At 36.8% G+C, this 16,327-nt stretch overlaps 2 protein-coding genes across 3 annotated transcripts; both read left to right on the forward strand.

The window, feature by feature from the left end:
* Positions 1–27: 27 nt before the first annotated feature.
* LOC112576284 (E3 ubiquitin-protein ligase TRIM33-like) lies at positions 28–5,649 on the forward strand. Of its 2 annotated transcripts, none has more exons than XM_025258634.1 (6): positions 28–751; positions 1,929–3,015; positions 3,811–3,969; positions 4,287–4,439; positions 5,126–5,305; positions 5,563–5,649. In XM_025258634.1, the coding sequence occupies exons 2-6, from the start codon at positions 1,948–1,950 to the stop codon at positions 5,593–5,595; spliced, it is 1,593 nt and encodes a 530-aa protein (XP_025114419.1). In that variant the 5' UTR covers positions 28–751; positions 1,929–1,947; the 3' UTR covers positions 5,596–5,649. The 2 variants fall into 2 exon arrangements, with proteins under 2 accessions (XP_025114419.1, XP_025114418.1); XM_025258633.1 differs by having other exon boundaries at positions 1,932–3,015.
* Positions 5,650–6,999: 1,350 nt separating this feature from the next.
* LOC112576274 (E3 ubiquitin-protein ligase TRIM33-like) lies at positions 7,000–15,170 on the forward strand. The gene is made up of 7 exons (XM_025258615.1): positions 7,000–7,469; positions 8,083–9,172; positions 10,168–10,221; positions 12,158–12,316; positions 12,671–12,823; positions 13,474–13,653; positions 14,897–15,170. The coding sequence occupies exons 2-7, from the start codon at positions 8,099–8,101 to the stop codon at positions 14,927–14,929; spliced, it is 1,653 nt and encodes a 550-aa protein (XP_025114400.1). The 5' UTR covers positions 7,000–7,469; positions 8,083–8,098; the 3' UTR covers positions 14,930–15,170.
* The last annotated feature ends 1,157 nt before the right edge of the window (positions 15,171–16,327 follow it).

Below are 16,327 nucleotides of genomic sequence, written 5' to 3' on the forward strand. Positions count from 1 at the left end.
CAATCTACTCAGGCACATGAAACGAAAATTCCCTGTTGAAAAAACGGTTGACAATATTGAGACCTGGGAACAGTTAAGTGATCTTGCTCAATTAATAGAAGGCTAATAAATGATTGGTAAGTGTTATTAGAATCATATCATAAAAATAAAACAATAAAACAATAAAATAGAAATATACTTCGGCTCTAAACTTTTCTACAGAGTACATATAAAATCAATACTGATCAATCATGAAGTTTAAAACACAGACGTACACAAACAATCTCTTATGAAGATAAGATTCTAATGGAGGGAAAATGTGTGTTTACTCCCGTCAGAAATGTTGACTTAAGTGACACAAGTGGTGGATGGAAGATGACAACATTAGGATGCTGAGATAAGATCGTTTGTAACAAACTGCATTGCTTTACTAAGAGCTTTCTAAAATCACACAATCGCTACAAATAATCAAAACTCGAGCTTGTAAAGTGAGTATAGTCATGTCACACAGAAATACAGAAAGTATTGAAAGTACATTCATTGCAAGTACACGTAGATATCAAAGGACAGCAAACAGCCAAACATCCTAGTTGTTGCCCCAGTGTTGACAGCTACTTTTATCATCACTATCTCTGTAGTATTTATCGCAGTCTGCTGTATCACAAACAAAGGTGAAGCAATCTTTCTAGGGGATGGACCTCTTCAGTTTGTGTCTCTATCTTCATTTCCAACGCAGAACACTTTGAGACTTTCTTTTGGGAGTAACCTAAAGGTAAACATTGTAATGTGTTATTTTGTTACGTGTTACATGAATTTAAGATCATAGCAATAATTATTAATATATTTTGCTGGTCAAAGCAAGATGGTATTTAGACAAGTTATTGGTCTCTGACCACTCTGACAATTTTCTGAATTAGTGGAGATAATTAGTGTTACACTTCACAAACACGCGCGTACACGTTGTGCCTGGACATTTGCGCGGTCTTTCCTTCACAAAACAACTCTGTCTAGTTTACAGGTGTGTTTACCTGAGAGTCTAAAAGGGGCCTTCACTGAGATGTACTTCTATTTCTTAAGCGGAGACATTTAGTAATATTACTAATTAACTTATCAACTGATAAAGGTTTTGTTCATTACAACTATTCCATGATGTCTGTTGTGGGGTCGTCACATGATGTTTACACTCCCTTTATCTACGTGACATGCATCAACTTACCTGTGACTAGTCTCGTCGCGCTAACATTGTATGAGAATTACGACTTTATCATCTGTAGACGATTTTATCAGTAGAAGTACGGATCCATTTATCAATACACTTTCTTGTGTGGATTATTAAAGGAGCTTTCTAATTCTTTATAATCAGGAGTGTAGAAACTTAAGTATTATAGAACACAATCATGGCTCACAGATTTCCAGTCCGAAAGACAAACATACAAACCTCAACGAACCTTTGCTGCGAAGTAATAACTAGCGAACACAGTAGTCAATGGGAGAGAACTAGGAAAATGAATCACTATATCTCCTGCTGACTTCCCTCCCTTATCAGCGGTCTTGACAAAGGAAGCTCCCGCTCAGACGACTGTTTAAAAGTAGCTGCTTCACTTAATTAACAATACTGTTTAAATGTTTATAGAGAGAAGGAAAAGTAATATTACATCATTAATAAGAAATAATAAAGAAGCCGTTTTGTTCTTTTTTTAAATTAATTTTCTTTTCTCTTTTCTTTTACCTCTATTGTATTTTCCTTTTACTTATCAAAAAATAAGAAAATAATTCTGAGAAAAGCGATTTTCACTAATCAGATTGTCTTTTAGGAAATGTGTTTTCCTTTTCGCCCTTCCTCACTTTTCAATGCAATAAATCTTACTTTTTTGAAATCTGCATATAAATACACTTTTTTCAACAGATGAGAACCACATAAAATTTTGTTATCTTTGTGTTTGTATAAGCAGAAGCTTTGATTCCAAAATGGATGAACCACAAGAACGAAAATGTGTTGTGTGCACGAATTACTACACCACTCCAAAGATTCTACCCTGTGGTCATCTCATGTGTCAACAATGTGTCATTTCTTGGATGTACTCAAAACCTAGAGCCGGGTGTCCGCTGTGTAGATGTCCTATAGTAGAGCAGTCAGATGGAAGTTCGTCTGACACTGTTGACGCCCTGCCGACAGACTTTGTGATGGAAGCGCTGGTGGAGAGCGCTCGTGTGCTGAGTAAAGATCACCTTTGTTGTGTGTGTGATACCAAAAAGGCTGAAAATATCTGTATTCAGTGTCAAGACAAAATGTGTTCATCATGTGCACAACTACACAAGAAGATGTCGGCGACTCGCAGTCACGATGTGGAGAGTGTCAGCACTGTGACACCTGAACGTCTGGCTGCCAGCCGCCCTGCACTGTGTGCTGACCACGGCGACAAACAGGCGGAGTACTTCTGCCGCGAGCACCGCCTCGCTGTCTGCAGAGCCTGTAGGTCACACGAACACAAAGTATGCCTGAAAGTAAGCTTTCTTGACGATGAAACAGAATCAGTACAAAAATCGCTGAACGACTTGACAAAGATTCTGGTAGAAGCGGAGCAGAAGCTAGAGCAGGCTATAGGTCAGCTGACGTCACGTCTACAGGAAGTTGATGTCAGCGAACAAGAAGACATGGCGCAGGTGGACAAGACATGTGACAGACTTCACAAGCTGGTAGAAGATTTTCGAAACAAGTTGAAGGACAAGACTCGCACGTCACATCTCCAAATCAAGAATTCCTTACGTGACGTCAAGACTGCCCTGAGCAACCGTCTAGGGAATGTGACGTCACACAAACACATTGTGACGCGAGTGACGTCAGTGTCCCCACGTCCTGCACTGATACACATGACAGAGGCTCTTGCAGACAGGGTCAACAGCCTTGACCTCAGCGCCGACTTGCAAGGAGAGGTGTGGGTGAAGCTCTCATCAAGTGTAGAGTGCTGTCAAGAAGTTGTAGGACGGATAGAACAAGAGCTACTGACATTCGAACAGCAGAAAACAAAGACAAAGGTAAAGTGTTTTGTGTCACCTCTTTTTTTATTTTCTCTCTTATTGTAGCACTAATACCAATTTTCTCTTTTTCTGATCATCTTTTCAGACTGTGCTCTAGCTAATAAACATAAGTCTTTTACGTGAAAATAGAAAATGTCGACAACATAATGATGAGTTTGGTCTCCGCACCAAGTTTTTGTATCGTTGACAACATGACCACAACTTTCATTTTTCGAGCTTTATTCTTGTCAGGACTTATGTTACACGCGCTTAGTCAATGTTGGATTTTAGGAAGCATTGTAATATTATTCAAAACATTCTCTGCGTGTATGCGCGCGCGTATCATGGAAATAGATACAGCTATTATGTCAAACATATTACTAAACATCAGGACACACACACACACTTTTAGTTCGTTAAAATTATTTCAGAATGCATGTTTTCATGAAGTGCCAAAATTTGTAGTAAGTCATCTGTCAACAGTAAAATGTATTTTCTAAGATCACATCACCAGCAAATTCTTCAAACAAATGTAAAGGTTTGTGCATGGTATATTGTGATTTAATGTATGGAAAGTTGATTCTTACAGACACAAGACTTTCCTAAGAGTATCATTGCAGATCTTAATAGAGGAAAAAAGCCCTCATTATAAAACACATCTAATGACACTAATACCAAAACATGACAATAATATTAGGGATTTATATTTCTTTTTTTTTCTTAACTATTTATTATCAAACATTATAAGTGTCGAGTTATTTAATAAATTAATAAATATCACTTTCCTCACCAAAAAATGGACCTTATTTACAGATGGACCCACAACCACCAGTCCTTGTGTTCCACGACAACTGCGGAACCAACATTCGTCTGACAAACGGTAACAGCACCGCGGAGAAGATAAAGTCGCGTGCCATCTACCACGGGGTGGTCGTGTCACGTGATGCAATGGTGGCGGATGTCTTGTATGAAGTAAGATATTGTGCTAGACCGATGATGATGATGATGATAAAACTCGCTTTAGCACAGAAATTACCGTGATGCAATTTTTTTTTTTTTTGGTACACAGACGCATATAAAATCCTTTTGAATTATTTTGGTTTTATTTTGTTTTAATTGTTGAAAAAGTTTGAGAAAAGCTTAATGAGAACGGATTAAGTTGTCTTAATAGATAGTGTCTGTCTTTAGTCCTGCCTTTCACTTTAGTCAGAGATAGACATCGTTTAGGTCAAGTAAACACCCTAATCAGCTGTCACAGGCTGACATGTCATGACGTGATGGTGACACAGGTCAGAGTGGACACAGTATCAGGTGAGAACAGCGAGCTATTATTAGGAGTGACAAAGATATCTCCTGAACATCTCCTTGTGATAAAGTTTTCTACAGACTGGAAAGACTCCGTTATCATCTCGCCCAGTCTGGTCGCACACCAGGCAAAACTTGTGAGTTTTCATAAAAAGTCCGTACATATGCTTTTGTGGTTTGGTCTACAATAAAAGTTAAAGCTGATTATCATTCACTTTATTTCATCTTTATATTAAACAAAACATTCTAAAAGGTTTAGTGAAATATTCTTTCCTTTTCTAATCACAAGGTAAAATTAGGTATTGTATTATTTCCCAAAATTGTATAAAAATGTTTTTGCTTAGAACAAAGTCACTAAGATAGACCTCAGTAACAGATGTGAATATGTTGACGTATTTATTGAGCAGTTACAGGTTATTTAGGAGGTTATAAGATTGGTATTTTTCACAGTAAATTTTATAAAAGTATATCTTAAGAATGTAAGTGAAGTATTTTCTTAGATTTGTGGAAATGTTACCTGAAGCTGCTGAATATTACGTTTGGAGAAATTTAACTGATTTTTTAATTGAACTAAGTAAATCAGCCCCTAGTCGAAAATCAAGAGTTCTTTTCTTTGTACATCAAGTCACGATAAAATTAAATAATCCTTGCTCCTACCTAATATTTTTTCGGAAGGTATCAACCATTTCTGTTTTATCGTACGCAGTTACAAAAATAATTGTGAAATAAGGCATGCTTGAATTAAAGACAGCGGTAAAACTGAAGTACTTACTGTTTTTCCTGTATTTTATTGAAGGTAACGATATCAGGTATTTGTCTGTAGGTGTCGACACCGATAGGAAAAGGTCTCCAAAGGCTTCAGGTCGGGAGTCGAGTCGGGGTCCTGGTGGACTCATCAAACGATCTTCACCTCTACATCGATGGACAGGACCAGGGTGTGGCAGCAAAAAGTGTCGCCCTGCCCTGTTTCGCTGTCTTTGATCTCTGGAGTACAGTGACTAAGGTGAGAGATACAGGTACATGTTACATTACACAGAGGAGTCTGGGATTGTCTGTGGAGACTACGAATGTCTCTTGAACTGTGATAACGTAAAAATGTTCAGAAGTCTGCAGTTAATAAATGATAAAATGGAAAACATTTTATTATCCGCTTCCTGGTGCTGACCTACAGGCGTAACTTTTGTAGAGTGGAGATTTATTAAATTCTTTATTACTAAATCATTTGGTGTTGTATCTAATGCCTTATTCTTTTTGCAACAGGTGACAGCCCTTCCTGTATCTAGGAGGACATGAAGATATCAGAGAACAAGAAGTCTGAAAAAGTCTGAAAACAAAGAAAAACAAAAAAGAATATGTTCGTGACTAACCTGAGCTTGAATATCCCCAATGAGAGCCCCAATGAATTTGTTTCGTCAACCTGTTTTCTATGCAAAACAAAAAGAGTATTAATTTGTGTATTATTTTTTCCCTTTAATTTCTTGGTTATTAAAAACTCTATGCCCTGCTCTACTCACACTGTGAAAGAGAGAGAAGAAGAAGAATGAGGAGGAAATACTTCTTTTAGCATTGAGGAGTTTGACGGAATATTATTTAAGCAAATAAAATATTTTGTGTAAGCACTAAAAAAAGAAGTATACACATAAGTACTGCAGAATTAAACCGTTTTTTATATTCCTTGAAATAGGCATTAGCTTCAGGCTATATTAATTAATTAAAATTACTGTTCATAAGTAAATTAATCTACTTAAAACTCAAAAGTGAGTTTTGTAAGACTATGCAATTCTCTTTAATTCTATTAGCTCTTTGTCTTTATTGTATGTTAACCTGTATATAGCGTAGTCGATATTACTAAAATATTTACAATTCTTTGTGTGTATTTGTTCAATATTGTACAAAAGAAAATTTAAAATATATCCCCAAAAAAGCCTTCTATAGAATATGCGTCTAAAATCAATAGTGATGAATAATGAAATATAAAGCACAAACGTAAACAAACACACCAACATACTGATGAAGTCCCACAGTCATGAGGGATCGCCACTTACTCCAGTCCAGACCAAGCTAATGAACTACTTCCGACATTTCTCTAAGCAAGTCTCCGCCAGTGATTGTTCCATTGATGCTTTTCATTTCCTCTTTTCATTTTTTTTTTCATTTCCTTCTTCAGTAATTTCAAATGCAGTACTTATACCACAAATGAACATTAATAATTAACCAGTGTCACTTACGTTTTGTAAACTCCTCTGACACTCGAAAATATTTCAAACTTTAGCTGCAACATAAGATCGTTTCCCAAATCTTCTACTAGTCTTGTGATTGTCATTCGTGACACCTGACGACTTCAACTGACTTTTTTTACCGAGCATATTTTATATACTACAGCCAGAATGTACTTTCCCCGACATTCACCTTCAGAAAATGGTTGGCTTCCTAACTCAATATTTGAGCCACCCGGAGACTAGCTCGAACGACCGCTGTGTTGACTTTTGTAATCTCATTCTATTCTTTTTTTTTTCTTTTCTGGAACCTTTCTACAAAGAAAGAATCTTTCTCAGGTGATGAGTACGCTACTGAATACAGCTTTTATTCAATGCAACACATTGAGCCCTGGATCACACCATCCACAGTCTAATCAGGTCTTCCATCCCACTTTACACACTCCACGCTTCTTACTTTGTGGCAGAATAACCGATCATGATATATAATGTTTTTGAACGAGGTTCAACAGAAATAGATAGAGGTCACTGTATATGTACAAAAGAATTTTTAAAAAGTAATCGCTGTAATCTAAGCCAATTTCTCTAAAATAAAATAAAAAAAGGAACGAAACGAAAAGTGGATTGAACTACTGTAACGGGAATTCCCAGATTAGTAGATGTAATTCTTATAAACGTCACGTGACTTGATTCTTATTTTCACTGCTCCGCCTGTCGTGATAGCGAGAATTCGTTGTGAAAGAAAACGTTTTGGACATTTCAGTCTGGAATATTGAGGTATACTGTCCGGCCAGGCAGTCAACCCTCACCTAACTCGTTCATTAGAAGGAGAGGCAGTAAGTAAACAGTATCATAACATTGCAATACACCGCATATCGTCAACACATTCACAGGTGTCCGGGTCAGTGGATACAGCAAACCGCCATCTTTGTGAGCTACAGTGTGACTCAGGTAGGTCAGCCGTCGTGTAATAAAGGTCAATAGGTATTTAGTTAATTTACAGTACGCTTTAGTGGTTGGTAACTTCTAGAGAATAAATATAATCAAAAGAGAAGCTACTGACCTAAGCATTACTTTACATTTCATCAAGGGGGGTGCTGGTCTTTGTTAAAATAAGAAAGTTAATACGATTGTAAATGTCCGCGAAAAAATAGGTTGTCACTGAAACAACCTGCCAAGGCTGATGACATTAAAATATTTGTGAATAATCGTGGGAAAATTTTACATCATCAATGAGAAATAATAAAAGCAGTATCATTATTGAATAACTTTCTGATATTCTCTTTATGAGACTTTCTTATGTTTTGTTTTAGAAAGAGAAAAATATTTTATCTTTTCACTATTCTGCTGCTCCTTCGCTTTTCTTTTCTAGTCTCTCCTTCCTTTGCTCTTTTTCTTCTAATCACAACACACATACATGTCACGGAGCACGGTTAAAAAAACCAGCAGCGATAGAAATGTCTGCAAAAAATCCTGAAGCAATACTTCACAATTTACATTAATTTTCTTGCATTAAATTTGTGTTATTGTCCCTCTAACGTGTCTGTATGTTTCCTATAATCAGTAACTTAGAATCCAGGATGGCTGAGCCACACGAAAGAGAGTGTGCTGTGTGCACGAATGACTTCACAACACCAAAGATTCTACCCTGTGGTCATCTCCTGTGTCGAGAATGTGTCATTTCCTGGATGGATTCCAAACCTGATGCCGGGTGTCCGCTGTGTAGATGTCCTATAGTAGAGCAGTCAGATGGAAGTTCGTCCGCCACTGTTGACGCCCTGCCGACAGACTTTGTGATGGAAGCGCTGGTGGAGAGCGCTCGTGTGCTGAGTAAAGATCACCTTTGTTGTGTGTGTGAGGACGTCAGGGCGGACTTCATCTGTATGCAGTGTCAGGATATGTTGTGTTCAGCGTGTACGAAAGTACACAAGAAGATGTCGGCGACTCGCAGTCACGATGTGGAGAGTCTCAGCACTGTGACACCTGAACGTCTGGCTGCCAGCCGCCATGCACTGTGTGCTGACCACGGCGACAAACAGGTGGACAGCTTTTGCTTGTATCACCGACTTGCCGTCTGCAAATCCTGTAAGGTTCAGAAACACAGTAGATGTTTAAAAGTAAGCGATTTTGATTTTGAAATACATTCAGCTGAAAACTCACTTACCCACCTAACAAAGATTTTGGTAGAAGCGGAGCAGAAGCTAGAGCAGGTTATAGGTCAGGTGACGTCACGCCTACAGGAGGTTGATGTCAGCGAACAAGAAGACATGGCGCAAGTAGACAAGACATGTGACCGTCTTCAGAAGCTGGTGGAAGATTTCCGTATGAGGTTGATGGAAAAGACACGTACGTCACATCTGCAAATCAGGAATACATTACGTGACGTCAAGACTGCCCTGAGCAACCGTGTAGGGAAGGTGACGTCACACAAACACATTGTGATGCGAACCACGGCAGTGTCACCACGTCCTGCACTGATACACATGACACAGGCTCTGACAGACAGGGTCAACAGCCTTGACCTCAGCTTTGACTTGAAACAAGTGGTGTGGGAGAAGCCCTTTTCAAGTGCAGAATGGAGTCAAGAAGTTGTGGGTCGGATAAAAGACGAGCTCCTGAAATTGGAGGAGCTGAAGACTAAGTTTAAAAAAAAGGTTAACTGCCTTTTGTTGTATTATTAATTTGTTTTTTGTTAAAAAAAACAGGTTTCCTCGTCTTTCATTCATCCTTCTTTCAAGATCCTTTCCTCTCTGGTAGAAGTATCCAGCTGGAGTGTGTCCAAGTTACAATGCGATAGAGAAAGGTGTGAGTGTACATAAAATCCCATTCTGTGCTGTTATATGTAGTCTGTAAACACTTTTGAGAGAAAGAGAAAAAAATGTCACTCTGCGTGTTTGTGATAACGGTTGATATTTATATTAACTTGGTCGTATAAGTAACAGTCACTTAGGGTAACTTGTCAGGAAAATTCTTAGACCCGTTATTTATTAGTAAATTATATTCCAATTTTTTATTTGGGATAACATTGTAATGAGTAATTGTTATGTATGTTAAGATACTATATTGATGTTTGTAATAGGTTTATACATTACACATTTAATTTGTATTATTTGTATTAATTTATATTATAAAAGTGTATAGATATTTATGGACAAACCATTCATTTTTAAATGTCTATTTTTACCTTTATATTAATTACGACATGAAATGCATTCAGTAATAGACAAATAAAGTCTCCATACTAATGGTATGTGAAACTAGTATGCAATCTTAATAAATAACTGATTTTGGTGATATACATATAAAAGATTTTTAAATTTTAATGTGTATATGTATATTATTTAACTGCGCTAAGTACAAGATAAAACATATATAAGAGCCATTAGTTGTGGTCAGTGAAACAAGTGAACGACTTAATTAAGTCAACGATTTACAACCTTTTCTATCTCTGTCCCACTAAATGCCTTTTAGAGTAACTGAAAAGAATAAACATTAAAATAAAGAGAAGAAGTAAATGATATAAATCTTTTTTTTTAAATATGCAAACTAGCTCAAAGAAAAATTCTTAAAAAAGTCTTGTTTTCAGACTGTTAATCAAGTTGGGGATCATCAAATGACATGTTTCTCAATGCTCTCTGTCTGTTAATAGAGTTCCTTCGCAAGCTGCTCGTTCAAAGTGGAAACGACTGTTAAGCAAATCAAGGTAAATAATCTTTTTACACATTTTATTTTTACTCTTGATATATGTATTAATGTAGCTATATGCAAGTATGTATGTAAATTGTGTAAAATATTTTTCACCTATTTTCTATCACATTACACGCCTAGAAATTTCACGAGTAACTCATTTAAAATGACAATGCAATATTACATTTAGCAGTCCAAGATCGCATATTTCTCAATCTTCTCTCTCTGTTACTACCTGCCAAATGATTCTTCCAAACAGAAAAAGTTTGTAAAGAAAAGCCAGGTAACAATTTTTCAATATTTTTAGCATCGTCTATATATATATATGTCATAAAACATATAAAGAAACAGTTTTGAACATTTGCTTAAAGCTCTAACAGCTGGAAGATGGTATGTATATAATTTTCCATTTAAAGTTTTTTAAAGAAAGTCCTCAACAAGCTTAAAGCATCTAACATTCCATTATAATATTTGTCCTCATTTTCGTCAGGCTTACTGTTACAAACGTTTAGTAAATGTTGCATTTTAGTGAGCATATAACATTTAAACTTTTGCACACACACACACACAAACTAAACACAGTCCAGTGTTGCAGAAAACAATATATAATAATGATAAGTAAAGATTTATATAGCGCATATCCTACACACGCATATCGTCGACACCTTTGTGAACAAGTGATGACAACTGGACATTGTGTGTGTATGTGCAAGAAGGAAGCGGTCCTATCATTCAAGTGTAACATAATTAAATACTGAAATTGTAACAAACGGCTTCACTATTTCAAATGTTTCTTCACCCACAATTTAAATGTGAATTTAAACAAATACAATCGTATGCACACACGCACATATACTTGTGTTCGATAAAAGTCTTTGACTGCAGGTCTGTAATAGGTAAGGTATTGAATCACATCAGTGACTTTGTTGATTAAATGAAGAGTATTGTATGGTTAAGACCTGTCAAATTAATTCTCTCTTCCTTCGGGGTTTTTGTAACATTTAAACAATATTTTTGTTTGCTAGTCTTTCTTGTTTTCTTAAGAAACCTTTTCTTCCCTCTCTTGTATCAGCAGCTAGTGACAAAGCGAAAATGGAGTAATATGTAGTGTGTATATGTGTTTCAAAACAGAGAGAGAAAGCATGTTCGCCATATATCTGTGTTATCTGTGCCCGCTGAATTTGAACCACATCGGGGTGCATAAGTTTTAACAAGCAGGTCGTCAGAATCTTTAAGCCGTCCGTTCATGTGACATGTGTTCAGGAAATGTATTATTCTAGGAAGCATTGTAATAGATTCAAAGCATACTTTCTTTTTGTATTTGTGTGTGTGATACCTAACACCGATACACCCACACAGTACATTTCATCTTAAATGTATACAAACAAAATGCGCGCGCTGACACACACGATCCAAACAGAAGCAAGTTCTATGAGAAGGCTCTTGTAAAAAGGTTTAAGAGGAAGCAAAGTATCTACACACAATAAATAATTGTTGATTACCTGTTTCTACAGCTCTCAAAGTAAACAGAGACTGTTATACATCTTTATCAGGATCCTGTTCTGACTGTTGTTTAAAGATAAAAAAAATGTCAGGACTAACATTGTAACCAGCAGAACCCTGATCACAAAAGTTCATATCCCATTTCCTGACATAAACTTAAAGATACACACAGTCTGTTGTAGTTTCATTAAATTTATTTAAGAAAGCATGTTTTCACCTGTAAATTCTTCAAACGAATGTAAAGGTTAATGTGTGATATGATTTAATGTATGGGAAGTGGACTCTTACAGATAAAAGGCATTCGGAAGGGTATGATTGTAGATCTTAGCAGAAAAAAATAATTATTAAATACAACTCATAACACTAATAACAGAACATTTCTAGTAAATAAATACAGTATACTATAGATCTGTTAATAATTTTCATGGATAAAAGGACTTTATTTACAGTTGAATGCACCTCCACCAGTCTTTGTGTTCCACGACAACTGCGGAAACAACATTCGTCTGACGAACGGTAACAGGACAGCGGAGAAAAAAATGCAGCAGGCCTTCTGTAACGCGGTGGTCGTGTCACGTGACCCTATGTTAGCGAACGTCTTGTATGAAGTAAGACATTTGACTAAAACTATGATGATGACAAAGATTATCATTATAATGATGAGTAGTACTGTTATTAATAAATCGGACTTCAGAATAAAAATTACTTTTATTTAATTTTCTTTGCTTTACAGGGTACAGACGCAAATGAAAAAATCATTTTGATTTATTTTGTTTCCATTTTCTTAAAATCGTTAATACAAGTTGATAACAGCTTACCGAGGACGGATTGAGTAGTGTCAATACATTCTTTCTCTTTTCACGCTTGTGGCTTTACTGAGAGATTGACATCCTTTAGTGCAAATAGTCATCTAAATAAGCTGTTACAGCTTGACATGTCATGACACTGGGATGTTGACGCAGGTCAGAGTGGACTCAGTAACAGATAAGGAAAACTATCTAGAACTGGGTGTGACACGAAATTCTCCTGCACACGTCAGTGTGACACATTCGTCTGCATACGTGAAAGACTCCGTTATAATCGCGCCTGGTAAGGTCTGCTACCAGCAAGAACGTGTAAGTCTTTATGTCTCAGAGTGCAGATTGCTTAGGGTTTGGTCTTAGTGTAAGAGATGAATCTGAGTATTTTTGTTTTTTTTATTACACAAAGCATGCTTGAAGGTTTTGATAATTTTTGTTTTCTTTTCGAATGAGCTGGTAAAACTTAGGGACAAATGTTATTCCCAAATTAAAATCAAAATCTTTACCTGCTGTAAATAAAAACCTACAGACACCTAAATATGTAGAATGAGGCCAATATGAGAGACCTTAGACGGATCCGTATATGTTGACTTAGGTGAGATAGGATAAGTTATTTAGGCGGTTTGATTTTTTTGGACAGTAACTTTAATAAATTGTGGATAAAACAATGAAAGTGTGTTATAACACTTGATTTGTAAAAATGTTTTCTGAAGCCGAGGAAAACCCGTTTGGAGAAATTGAACTAAAGCGTTTACTGACCTAAATAAAGCAGACCTTAGTGTGTAAACAAAATCTGTTTTGTACATCAAGTAAATGAAATCACCCTGCTCATACCTAACATTTTTATGAAAGTTTCAAGCATTTTTCTCGTGTGTGTCAGAGTTAAAGACGGAGGTCAAGGTGGGGGCTCACTCCACGCCCAATATTTTATTAATAAGATAAAAATATCAGGTATTTATATGTAGGTGCCGATACCGCTCGCAAATGAACTTAAGGGACTTAAAGTCGGGAGTCGAGTCGGGGTACTGGTGACCTCATCCAACGACCTTCACCTCTACATCAACGGACAGGACCTGGGCGTTGCAGCAAACAATGTCACACAACCCTGGTTTGCTGTCTTTGATATTGGCAGTTTAGTTAATCAGGTAAGAGACACAGGTTATCACAAACACCACAGTTAGTCACACAGGCAGACACTGACACTGACAGAAGAAAACAAACGTAGATCAGTGGGTGTGTCAGTGCCCAGTGGAACTTTTTTAACTTGATTAGCTTCATTTGTTGTTGTCATAGTTATTTTCTTTTAATTTTTTGTTTCTCTTTTTTAAGCACGATTGTTAATGTATATATGTTTACAACCAAACACTGTATCTTAAAGATCAATTTTACTAAAGAACGTCATGCAGGGTTGAAAACACAAAAAATAAATACATAAACACATGAACTCCTCTATTTCCATTTATATATTCTACACTATCGCACAGTTCCCTTAATTAACTATGACCTCTCTGGTCACAGTCTCTAAAGCTTGTTTATTTTCAAAACCAAGAAATTCCAATGTCCGATATTGGATATGAATCCGCTAATTGGCTTTCACAAACTATAAATTACTTTCACTCAAGATGTCCGCCACGCAGCCTTTCGAAAAGCAAAGGTAGCATCTCTGGGTCACTAGGTTGTTAGACTAATCACAACACAGGAAGAAAATTATCCGTCAGTGGATCCTCTCCGTTAGTCTGGGAGTAGCGACGGTTATCCCGCCTCCGAGTAAAAGCTCAATATTCTTTGAAACAAATGAACATCTACCCAAGTAGTTCCACCTGTTACAACTATGAGGGAGGTAGAACCTTTGTAATATTTGTAATATCTCACTGTGGTTCTTCTGTCAACTTTGACACTTGTCCAGGCATGTCGTTCCTTTATTTTCCCCCATTGGCTGGACAAGGAACTACATTCTTCCCGACTCTTTCCTTCACAAACTTCACACACTCTTTCTGCCCCACAGGCCTATTAGGGAATGCCTGAAATGAGTTTACAGTGAATACTAGTCTCCATACTAAACAATGGTTAGTTATCCACAGTCACAACAACACACTACACAATCGTAACCAGTCGAGTTCCTGACACAAACACACTTTATATCACACAGAGGAGTTTGGGATTGCCTGGGGAGACTGTAACGATCTCTTGAGCGGTGATAACATGAAGGTGTCTAGAAAACTGCAGTTAATGAGCAATAAAGAGAAGACACTTGTCTTACCTATTGCATGTGGTTGGCGTACAGACTGTTTTTTTATTTTAGTAAAGTTAACATTTGTACAAAGGTTTGTTTGTTTGATAAGTAAAGCACTAAGCTTTGTACCTGCTGCTCTGTTGTCTGTTTTACAGGTGACAGCCCTACCTACATCTTGGAGAACATAAAGAATATCAGAAAACAAGAAGGCTGAGAGAATAAAACTAGAATATTTTTGTGATCGAGGATGACACCAACCTGTGCGTTGATATTACCAATGAGAGTTCCAGTGAATTTGTTTCGTCAACCTGATTGAAGAGACGTGGGATGATATATTATTTTAATCAGTATAATATATTGTGTAAACACTACGAAAGTATACACATACGTGCTCCTGTAAATTTTTTAAATACATTGAATCGAACTTTGGCTTCTGGTTGTGTTCATTAGTTCTAAAAAGGCTGTTCATAAGTTACTGTTCATCGATAATGTAAATAATCATCCGTTCTGTAATTTGCTTCTGCTACCCAATAAGTAAAATTATTACTTACAGTGTCTGTGCCTCTCCCTGAAGAAAATGTCTCTATTCTTTAAAAAAAAACCTTCCATACTGAGTAGGTATATTGAACACTTTCACGAGGCACTGAGTCATAGCTCGCATCTTAATGTTTTGCTTTAGCTTTAACTCAGTTTTGTGAAAATGAGTGAAATGGACAGCAGACAGTACAGTAGTTGTAAATGCACTGTACGTGACTTGTAAACACTTCTGTGGAAAGTTGCTGAACTGTGCCGTATAGTGGCGGTGGTACGACTGTGTTTATTGTCTGTTTTCTTCTGGTTCAAGAAAAGATAAAATGGCCTCTAAAAAAGACGATCAAAGGAAAGCAAAAGAGAAAACCGGGAACTGGTAATAACGATAGTATGTTGAGGAGTTCTACTCATACACTACAAAGTTCAAAGGATGAAACCAAATGTAACTGCCTGTTAGTCTCAGAATAAACCTGTTAATAGGAAATATACTTTAGAAATTCCTTCAAGATAATAATATGCATCCATCTGTGCTCAGGTTTGTTTTCTTAAGTCCGGCTTTAAAAATTGTGTGTCAGACACTTATGTTATTGATATACTCAGGTGTGATTCTAACAAGACAATAAAGCGACTCACATTTCAGTTATCTGACACATCGATGAGCTAAGATGTTGAACTGATTTCTTGGCGATTTTCTCAGTTCATTCTTTTCAGTTTGCACTTACTAAAGATGTGTTTTCCTGTTTATATGGTTTTAATATATCGGCTGAAAGCTATGGTTAATGTGTGAAGCCTCTTCTTTGTCTTGGAAACACAGTCCGATTATACCACGTACGTGTAGACTGCTGTCTGTCTGCCGAGACCAACGGCCTCTTGTAAAGTTCTTCGCTGTTAGTCTCGGCTAGCCTTAACAATGAATATTACTTAAGCGGAAGCTTTGTATACACCAGCCTCGTTCTAGTAGTTAACTGTAAACAATCGTCACATGACTAAAGTATCAACAATCCTTTCCTCATACAGTTTCAAATGTACGTAAGCCACCATCATTGTCAGCAGAT

Source organism: Pomacea canaliculata, linkage group LG11 (assembly GCF_003073045.1).
Source record: "Pomacea canaliculata isolate SZHN2017 linkage group LG11, ASM307304v1, whole genome shotgun sequence".
In the NCBI taxonomy this organism is placed as follows: Eukaryota; Metazoa; Mollusca; class Gastropoda; order Architaenioglossa; family Ampullariidae; genus Pomacea; species Pomacea canaliculata.

Bases quoted from the DNA above. Each gene is read 5' to 3' on its own strand.
- LOC112576284 (XM_025258634.1), top strand. From the start codon at position 1,948: ATGGATGAACCACAAGAACGAAAATGTGTTGTGTGCACGAATTACTAC. The intron at 3,970-4,286 runs GTAAGATATTGT...ATGGTGACACAG, and splicing joins TGGCGGATGTCTTGTATGAA to GTCAGAGTGGACACAGTATC. The intron at 5,306-5,562 runs GTGAGAGATACA...TTTTTGCAACAG, and splicing joins TCTGGAGTACAGTGACTAAG to GTGACAGCCCTTCCTGTATC.
- LOC112576274 (XM_025258615.1), top strand. From the start codon at position 8,099: ATGGCTGAGCCACACGAAAGAGAGTGTGCTGTGTGCACGAATGACTTC. The intron at 10,222-12,157 runs GTAAATAATCTT...CTTTATTTACAG, and splicing joins CGACTGTTAAGCAAATCAAG to TTGAATGCACCTCCACCAGT. The intron at 13,654-14,896 runs GTAAGAGACACA...TCTGTTTTACAG, and splicing joins TTGGCAGTTTAGTTAATCAG to GTGACAGCCCTACCTACATC.